Source organism: Solanum pennellii, chromosome 6 (genome assembly GCF_001406875.1).
Source record: "Solanum pennellii chromosome 6, SPENNV200".
Taxonomy (NCBI): domain Eukaryota; kingdom Viridiplantae; phylum Streptophyta; class Magnoliopsida; order Solanales; family Solanaceae; genus Solanum; species Solanum pennellii.
Genome location: NC_028642.1, coordinates 39,539,360 through 39,550,118, shown reverse-complemented (window position 1 = coordinate 39,550,118; position 10,759 = coordinate 39,539,360). Strand labels below are relative to the sequence as shown.

The 10,759-nt window shown below is 35.4% G+C and overlaps 1 protein-coding gene across 1 annotated transcript; it reads left to right on the top strand.

Moving 5' to 3' along the window:
- The first annotated feature begins 276 nt into the window (after positions 1–276).
- On the top strand, positions 277–6,771 carry LOC107022316 (EIN3-binding F-box protein 1-like). The gene is made up of 5 exons (XM_027917938.1): positions 277–286; positions 1,390–1,842; positions 1,925–2,676; positions 6,422–6,488; positions 6,635–6,771. Exons 1-5 carry the CDS (start codon positions 277–279, stop codon positions 6,769–6,771), a joined length of 1,419 nt encoding a protein of 472 aa, XP_027773739.1.
- The last annotated feature ends 3,988 nt before the right edge of the window (positions 6,772–10,759 follow it).

The following is a 10,759-nucleotide window of genomic DNA, read 5'->3' as shown; positions in this document are numbered from 1 at the left end:
GAATAGTAGTATAATTATTTGCTTGTTTATAATAAATGTTTGAATTTATTTATTTTATCTTTGGGTCATTTAATGTAAAGTTGGTAACTGATATCTAATGAAAAACAAATCTCATATGTTAGATTGTTCATTTGATGGACGGTCAAGATTAAATCTCAATCTCTATAAATTGGTCATCCCACTCACTCACTAAGGTTATCATATAATTCTCTAGAAAACTTTTTGGCCACCAACATTTGTGATAACATAAGGTTAGAACAAGGTGGTACTGTAATAATGTCTTCAGGTATGTTTCTATAACGTCTCTCTATAAATCATCTTGTTTCAAATCGTAACGTGCATATGTTTACGATAACTTTTTTCGGTAAGATATTATATAAGTGAATATTTATTAATCGGGACTCAACCCAAACTCATGAACAAAATCCTAACATTTCAAATTTGGATGAAACCCTAACAGAATTGGGAACAAACTTCTGAATCAAAATACTACCTAGACACCTAACTTGGGACCCGTCTTTTGAACTGGAATACGACCTAGACACCAGACCTCGACGACTAATTTAAAATCCAACCCTACCTCTTGAAATAGGCTCAAATTCTGAATCATGACCTGTCTTGGGATACCACCCTACACTACAACCTGAGACCCATTTTTTTACCGATATATGAATTTTGAACCATCACCTGACTCCAAAGCCTATTCGGGACCCGATTTAGAACCTAGTTTTTGAATTAGAATCTGGCCCGGTACCCAACCTCAAAGACTGATTCATAATATTAATTTGTCATATTACTTGGGATCTGACCTTGGATCTTGACTAAAAACCCTATTCTAACAGCTGACTCAGATCACTACCCAAACACCCAACCAAAAATTTTATCTCGAATGCTTACCTAGGATTTTTGACACCTAAATTGAGAATCGACCCCAAGCTTATTCTAAACTTGAGAGTTTGGTTCTCCAATCAAAGTTGTAAGTTTTGTCCTGAAGTAAGAATCATGAGCCGGATTCCATATAAGTAACAGGAAACGATAATCGGGATTTGATTTAGGGTGGAAGTAGAGGTGTGAGGTTGAAAATGAGTTTTTTGGAAAATGTTTTCCTTATTATTTTTGGAGGTAAGTCATTTTCCCATAAATCTTTGAGGAAATTAAATTTATTTGGAAAACATTTAAGTCAACCAAACACGAAAAATTTGAAATCATTTTCCAAAAAATGTATTCGTTCGTACTAAACACAAAAACTTATGTCTTTGTCTTATTTTTTTCTCCCTCTTTCAAATGATAGTTTATATAAAAGGTTAATAACAAAACACTATAGGTATATCATGTATATAAGTTTCTATTATTATCTTTTTCTGATGTTCTATATCTTCCAATATATAGAAAATGGTGCTTTCTTCGCAGCTTCATATCCAAGTTCAAGACATTCATCTCTGCTTTTATCACGTGGGAAAAATAGGAATGTAAATTTTCCTCCTAGGAAAAGGATTTGTGTACCTACCACTTCTGAAAATTTTGAGCAAAGGAATCATCCTTCCATTGATATCCTTCTTGATGAATGCCTCTTTCAGGTGTTCAAATGTCTTCTCAGTGGAAAAGAGAGAAGTGTATGTGTTTGTGTTTACAAGCGTTGGCTTACACTTTTAAGCAACATTCATAAGGATAACATTATAGAATCTAAGGGTATAGAAGGTGAGGGAACTCTTGTCAGGTCTCTTGTTTGTAGGGAGGCCATAGATGTCAGACTTGCTGCTATTGCCGTTGGAGCTTCTAATAATGGAAATTTGAAAAAGCTATTTATTCGGGGAGACACTTTTTGTCATGGTGTGAATGATGGTAGTCTCACGGCTATATATCGATGTTTCCCTACTCTGAGAGATTCTTTCCTTTTTAAATATGTCTTTTGTTAGTGATGAAGGCTTATCAGAGATTACTCATGGGTGTCATCTGTTAAAGAACCTTTATCTTTTCAAATGCCCAAAAATTACCGACAATTCTTTTTTAGACATTGCAAAGAACTGTACTCGCTTGAACTGCTTGACCATAGATTCTTGTTCAAATATTGGGAATAAGTCTCCCAAAGATGTCGGTCAATATTGTCCGAACCTGAACCACGTCGTACTTAAAAATTGTCCACTCATTGGGGATAAAGGAATTGAAGATCTCTTTTGTTCAACCGGTTTTCTTTTAACCGAAGTAGAGCTCCATGAACTACACATTAGCGACATTTCTATAAAAGTTATTTCACAATATGGAGTTGCATTGACAAGTCTAGCTGTTGGTGAACTTCGAAGAGTAATAGTGAGGAATTTCTGGGTCATGGGCATTGGTCAGTGTCTGCATAAGTTGAAGGCCCTTCCAATAAGTGCTTGCAGTGGAGTCAATGATTTGGGTCTTCATGTTATATGTAAAGCTTGCCCAAATTTAAAGCTATTTTATGTCCAAAAAAGTGTCGTATTGTCAAATAATGGATGGGTTTCTTGTGTCAAAGCTTTAGTGTTACTTCAGAAACTTCGATTAGAGGAATGCCACTTGATTACCCAGGCTGGATTTTTTAGTATACTTTTGAACTGTGGTAAAAAACTGAAGATTCTTTCCTTAGTGAAGTGTTTCGGTGTGAATGACTCAATCAATGCAGTTCCTTCAAAGGCTCCTTCTTGTAACTCACTGGTATCATTGACTATTCGCAACTGTCCCCTAGTAGTCTTTTTGTAATAGGTAAACGGTGTCAGAAACTGACTCATATAGAGTTGAGTGGGCTTCTTTCTAAACAGACGAGGGGCTCTTCCCTCTAGTTAAAAATTGTGCAGCTAATTTGGTGGCGGTGAATTAAGCGTGTCTGTCAATATTATAGATAGATCAGTTTCATCCATAATCAATAAGAGTGGGAGATATTTGAAATATCTGCTCGTAGATGGCTGCATATATGTTACTGATTCAACATTAGTAGAAATTTGGAACTCTTGTTGGATGCTTAATGCACTCAATATTTCAAAGTGTGGAATCACCAATTCAGGGATTAAAACTTTATCTAGTGCTATACAACTTTAACTGCAGATTCTCTCATTGTCTGGTTGCCCTTTAGGGCCAGACAATAACTTACCCTTCTTGCTTGATTTGGTTCTGAACTGTTGATACACTTTTAGAGATAAATCCAGGTTGTAATATACTTTCTTAAGTAGATGTTGTCTTTTATTTGGGTTTATCTAGAATTTTCAGCTTCCGCTACAGGGAAAATACATTGTTTTTCAATATTTTTTTGCTTTTCAAGCATACATGTGTTAAATTGCATTTTTAAAATTAGCAGAGGAGTTAATAGGTATCATTGTTTCTCATTATTAGGGAATAAAGATAAAACTCTAAGTTGGCTTCTCTACTTCAACATTCGTTGTATTCATTTTGCCTTTCTCAAATAAATACTCAACTGATAAAATGTGAGGTTGTGTGTTTTAAGAGAAAAGAGGAGAATTCCTATTTAAAATTTTCTTATTGCCAATAGTTTGTGCGCACACACTAATGTTTTTGCCTTTACTCTGCTCTCTATCTTAGATTTGGGTTCATTAAACTCTATTTATTTTGTTTCAATCATATATGTAACAAAATTTCATTGAATATTCTAACCACATTTGAGGAAACAATTAAGTAAAAATTGCCTAAGGATATTTCTGAGTAAATAAAAGAGGAGCATATATGTATCTTTTTTTGTACCTTACCATTTTTAGCATATACCGATCATTTAAAGTTTTACTTTATATTTTATACACTTGATGACTCTTTACATGAACTCTTCATTTTTTGAATGCACCCTCGTGAGCAAGAATGTCATAGGTAAAAATTGCCTAAGGATCTTTCTGAGTAAATAAAAGAGGAGCATATATGTATCTTTTCTTGTACCTTACCCTTTTTAGCATATACCGATCATTTAAAGTTTTACTTTTATATTTATACACTTGATGACTCTTTACATGAACTCTTCATTTTTTGAATGCACCCTCGTGAGCAAGAATGTCATAGGTAAAAATTGCCTAAGGGTCTTTCTGAGTAAATAAAAGAGGAGCATATATGTATCTTTTTTTGTACCTTACCATTTTTAGCACATACCGATCATTTAAAGTTTTAATTTTATATTTATACACTTGATGACTCTTTACATGAACTCTTCATTTTTTGAATGCACACTCGTGAGCAAGCATGTCATAGGTAAAGACAACTTTCAATGAATCCTCCAACATAGTAAATAACTTATGCTATAAAAACTGAACACAGAATCTAATTCATTTGTTATTTCAATAAAAATTCCTCTATTTGCACCAACATTTCAAGTATATATTCATCTAATAGGTTTTTAAAATTTGCACTACATTAAAGTCCTCCACAAGTTCTCAACCTTCTTTAATGGTTTGCATACATTTTCCACAACATTTTGAGCTTCCTCAAGAAAAAAAGGATCCAATTTATATCAATGTTTGATGGTGCTTGCTCTTTCTTAGTCCTCTTTGATCGTCGTACAGTGTAAACTATTTGTTGTGGTATTGTTCCTTTCATCCTTGTTAGCTACTCTTAGTTCACTTTAGTTAGAGTACTACATTTATTAGTTTAGCGGTCTTTGTTTATTTATATTATGTTAGTAGTGTTTTTTAGGAGTCCTTATTCTTTATGTAATTATATTTAATACTATTTTATGTTCATTAATAAAGTATCTTATTTCAGCACTTACTCAGTGTTTTATATGGTATCAGGTCTCTATAAGCTCTAACGAGAATGATCATTTTTTCTTCTGTGCGTCTCTCGCGCTACTCAAAAAGATCAACAACAATGACCCATCACAACAGCAACAACAATCCCAGAGTTGTTAATGCTGACAACACAATGGGTACCAATATCATTATACAATTCAATACCACATCCCTAATTACCCATCAAACTCAGTGGTGGACACAAGTTCGCTACATGGAAAGCCTATTTCTCCATGCCTATTCTATGGCTACAACCTCTTTGGTCATCTTGATGGAACATCTCTTTCACCCGCTTGCACGATCACCGTTGGCACAAACATATCATCTAATCCTGCTTTCTTAATTTGTTTCGTCAGGGCCAGCTCATCTAGGATGCCCTCATGGATTCTAAGGAACCCAATATTGCCTCCACTGATGTTGCCACCAACTCATCTAAATCATCTTGGGACGCTCTGCATACCACTTACACAAATGCATACCAAACCCAAGTCTTTAGTTTGCGTGTTCATCTTGCTCGTGCCACTAAGGTATCTCGCTCCATCACCATAAATATTCACACTATTTAGTATCTTTATGATAATTTAGCTACTGCCGGTTCTCCTAGATCCAACCCTAAACTCAATTCAAAATACTTAGTGGTCTAGGCCCTGAGTTTTGAGAGATCTCAGTTGCAGTACGTGCACGTGATACGAATGCCTCCTATGAAGAATTATTTGAAAAACTGCTGGACTATGAGCTCTTTATTCATCTAGAAGATGTTAAGAAACTGTCAACTCCCACAACTACTGTTGTCACTAAATCCAAAACTAATAATCACAACACTCGCAGGCAGAACAATAATTCTCAACAATGGCACAATATTCACGTACCTATCATAGTGATAGTACAACTCATATCAAAACTATATTATTCAATATCAACTCTATAATAGGGTTGGCCTCACCGCTAATGTATGTCGCTCAAAGTATCACAATCACTTTGAAGCCAAAGCCAACTATACTACTAGATTTTTTACCGCCATAGTCGACTCAATGCCACCCATTACATCGCAAGAGAGAGACACAACCTACAACCTAGCTAACTTGGGGAATTCAACTTTGAAAATTAGAAACTTTGGGAACTCAATGGATGAAAACATCCTACCTTAAGTCCAAATGATTAACTTCAATGGAGGAATTGAGACCTTGACTTGGAACCCTAGATGAATCCTTATTCTTCTTCAAATTCTAGAGAGAGAATTATTTTGGGAGTTCTTCTTTTTTGTGAGTTTGAAGGAATTGATTACTATTGGAAAATTTGGGGGTAAAATGCTTATATAGGGGTCTTTACACATAGGAAAAACAATGTAGTATAGGAATAAAATAATTAATAAAAGACCCAAATACCCCTTAAAATAATTTCCAGGTCTCGACCTATGACCACCAATCGACGGACCGTGGAATGCCTGACAACTCGTCCTACAGGGTTGTCGATGATGGTAATTTTTCGGCCAGTGAACCACGGATTATGGTCTGACCTACGGTCCGTAGGTCTGGACATGGTCCTGAGCCTTAGCAGACTTGGCAGGGCGGCCAATCCATGGACCATACTATGATTTTTGGTCCTACCCACAGGTCGTGGTTGGCCTTCGTGGCTGGCACTTGCAACTTCCCAAAACTTGTTTCATTTCCCTTTTTCAGATACGTGATTTTGAACCTTCCTTGGAGAACTGTTTAAACCCTTACCAGTCTCTGGTTCACTTTAAAGGTTTTAGTTCAAAATTTTCAAAATGATTTGTTAATTTTTCTAAAATTAAGTGGCGACTCCCTATTACTCTTAAATTGTTTACTTTTTCTAAAAATTAATAAATATCCAAGTTAATAAAATATTTGAAACTTGGTTTTCAAAATCAGGTCGTAACAATGACTTGTGGAGTGTCATTGATCCTATCTCATTGGATAACATTGATCATAGTAATGATTGGTTGGTTGGGAATATGGACATTAATATGGAAGCAAATGATGATTTGGTGTTTGGTGATGACAACTAGATGTTTCAATAGCGTCGGACAATGAGGATATGTTGACATACATAAGGACACAAAAGAGACAGTCAGAAGTTATTACAACTAATGCCTCATGCTCCCGAGCTCCACATATTGTCATAAAAGATGATGTTGATTCAAATGAGTCAATGGAAGAAGAGATTGAAGGCTATAAATCTAGTGATACCCATTAGAATCACCCTATTTAGGAAGATGATATGGAAGAATATTATTTTAGTGAGCAGAAGTAGAATATATAAGCAACACATGTTTGATAAACCTATCTTCATTATAAGCACTCTATATTTACTATTATATGTCTATCATAGTTCGCTTTATTTAGTGAAGCCCACACTTTAAGTGTGCTTTAAGTTCCATTAGGGCATTAGCTTTTTTTGGGTTTTTATATTTTGACAGCACTGATTCTCCCTCCTTAATGTCTACGTTGTCCATCACTTGTTTGGCATGCTTTGTTTTCTTTTACTTGAAATTATCTCTATTTGTAGTGTGTCAACCAGTGTATGAATTGTGAGGTTGGTCTCTCTGCTCTCCCTTATGATCCTGCTTATTGTCAACTAGATTATTGCTAGGAAAAGATTTCTCCACCCATCCTCTTGTATTTGTTTCCACTATATTGTTCTCATTGCATGTGATCTTCTTTAAAGCTTGAATGACTGTATGTTCCTTGTCTATGAGTACAGAGTTTTGATTGCTTTATTTAGTCTATTTATCCTTCTCTACACCCCTGGCTGAAATATCTAAGAAACACTCTGTTTTACTATTACTATATTACTGATATTATCAATATTTAATTTTCCTTTTCATATTCTCTACTAGAGTTGCATACTGATTTTGAGAACCTATATTTATGCAATTGTGCACTTTGTTATGATCATCGTCTTGGTTTCCTGTTTATGATTTTATTCCAATTTGCCAAATTTTTTTAACAATCTTTCCACTTGTAAGCCTCCTAGGGAAATACTAAGTAGGTCGAATTTGCTTATGGTTTGTCTCTTTAGCTTTGCCATGTTCTCTAGGCGCACTATATTAGTTTTCTCGCTTCCATCATTGTCTACCCAGTAGCTCCCCTATGCATTACTGAATCCTTCTTGTAATCTTCATTCACCTTTGCCGATTCAGGGTGTATCACCGTATATTCATTCATAGTATGACCTTGAAGTTTACAATTTTTTCAATATTTGGATACATGATCATATTAAATAACAACTTGGTCAAATCTATCGGTAGCCCCTAGAGTTGGCCCAAAGTTCACTTAGATACTTCATTTGAGCAATATTCATTTTAGACACCTCATGTAGGGTGTCATTGCGTCATTTATACTTTTTTTTGCTGACATGCCTAAGTGAGTATGATACACTCAACAATAGCGTGTGAAAGGTTTAATTTTAAAAAAATGAATTTTCTCTTCTTCTTCTCCATTTTTCAAGTCACCACCTCCCACAAGTTTTTCAAGCTTGAACTCCTTTAATGGAGGTCAAATTTTTTATTCCAATTTAATTGCTTCTTCATTGTATTATTTTTCTAAATCTATGCCAGGACCCAAGGGTACTCCCTAAATGTAACGAGGCATATAGATCCCCAAAAGGCACCATGTAAGCTACTTAGCATACCATAACATAAAGTAGTAAAACAATAAGAGTAAAAATGCATTTAAGTCCAAAAATCTTTACAAAGGAAAGCAGAAGTATAGACATGTCTCAATTAGTCATCTATTACAATTCATCGGTCAAAAAAGGGTCACAGCCCCAAAACAACATAATCATAAATAACAAGTACTAAAAATGAAACTGAAAGTGAAACTACCGTCCTTGAATCACGAGGACTCACCACAAGCGAGAAGAATAGTCAAATCTAAGCTTGAACCAAATGATAACCGCCTTAAGAATCAGACCCTACACTTTGGGAAAATATAGGTTAGTACAAAAATGCACTAAGTATGATAGTCATGCATAGAGTCCTTGAAAATATGCTAAAAAGGACATTTTAGTTGAACTCATGTCATTTACTAGTTTAAAGCATCATTTTGAAGACAATGGAAAGACATAAGTCATAAGCGTGTTCATTACATAAGTCATTCCATCGTAAGAGAACCATATCATAAGTACACTCGAAGCATACTTGCACAATGCATGAATATGATCTCATAATTTCACCCATACTAAGTAAATCTTATTGAGTAACTATATTTCACATTTTGTATTCTTGTTCATACTATCATAAAAGGAGATTCTCCTTATCCGACATAGACCATATGAGCTTACCATGGAATCTGGTGTCTATCCCATACTGAAAAGGGGTTGTCTTACTTGCCTAAGGTAGATCCATGAGCTCTACCAACGTGAGGGCTTCTATCCCAAGATATTGTTACCAGAAAACCGACCTCTACTAACATGGGGGCTTCCATCTCATATCACTATATCTTGGTGCTAAGCATAATTCCCATTGAGTTTTTGTTACGTCTTGACTTAAGTTCATAATTTTGGAAGGATGTCTTGACACTCAAGCCATATAACTTATACTAAAGATCATAGATTCAATAGGTGAGACTGGTATTCCTACCTTAGAATCACTACATGTGACAAAACTTTCACATCATACCACATATATACATACATACATAAGTGTGTACACGAGGATAATCATCCAATCAACACAACAACTAGATCATAACCATATTCACTTTACTCTCAAAATAATCCAAAGGCATATACATAAACCTCATAAACATGCATAAATGCTTTTACCTTCAATTACCATAGACCACATTCAATCAACATATATAGAATGACTACATTAGACATGGATGATAACATGATTCAATTACTACAATTACTATATGCACAAAATCATAATACTCTTCCATTTACAATTCACCCACATACAAGGTCATAAATTAAGAATATGGGGGTTTCATGGAATACTGGGAGATTTCATCACAAAACTATAATAAACCATCAATTCAAATATTATTTCAATCAATTAAATCACTAGAATCGTTTTTGAAAAGTAAACAATGACTTGGAGTTAAACCCTAACTTTTGGGAAAATTACTACTTTTGAAATTGAGTTTAGAGGGACTCCATGGATGAAGACTAACATACCTTAGTTATCATCCCCCAAAGAAATTGAGTGAAACAACCTTGTTTCTTCAAGCCCTAGCTTCAACTCTTTTCTTCTTCTTTCTTTAATTCTAGAGAGAGGAATTCATTTGGAGGGATGAAGTTTTGGGTTTTCTTTTTTATTCTAGTGAGAGTCACTTAATTGGGAAATTCGAGCATAAAAATCTTAAATACTTCACTACGGAAAGACTAAAACAATGTTGTATTAATTTAGGTAAAATAAAAAAAGACCCTAAGACTCCCACTTAAAAGCTACAAATTAGCACACTTTAGCTCGCCAAGGGCATTTGGCGACTCGCTAAGTGGTCCCTTGGCTCGCCAAAATGTCCAGCACCCTTATCATGGAGACAACTTACTAGGCAATGGGGAGTAGTCTTTGAGCAATGCGCCAAAAGGGTTGGCGATCCCCGACATAGCGAGCCCAATTTTCCAGAATATTGGCCCCATTAGGCAGGCCAATGGGCGACTCTTGCTCCACTTGGCTAATAGCCAAGTCACTCTGGCGATGGTACTGACCATCGCCAAGTAGGTCAAGTCAATTTAAGTGTTTTCTTCAACTAGTTCCAATGTACGATAGGCCCTTGCCCGTTTTCCTTGACGTAACCCACACGTTTAGCTCTAGTTAGCCTATTAGTTTCCTGGTGTTACAATCTACCATCACCTTCCTCCGCTTCTTTTGTCGGAAAAATAAATACAAACACCTATTAGAGTTAAGGGTGGACCTGCCTAATTCGGACTAACCCATATATGCTTTGAAATTTGATGGGCTAGTCATTTTTTGTGGGCTAGAAATTAGTTAGCCCAACCCACAAGTATGTGGACAAGGGTCTATGTCGGGCTGGCCCATTTTTTTA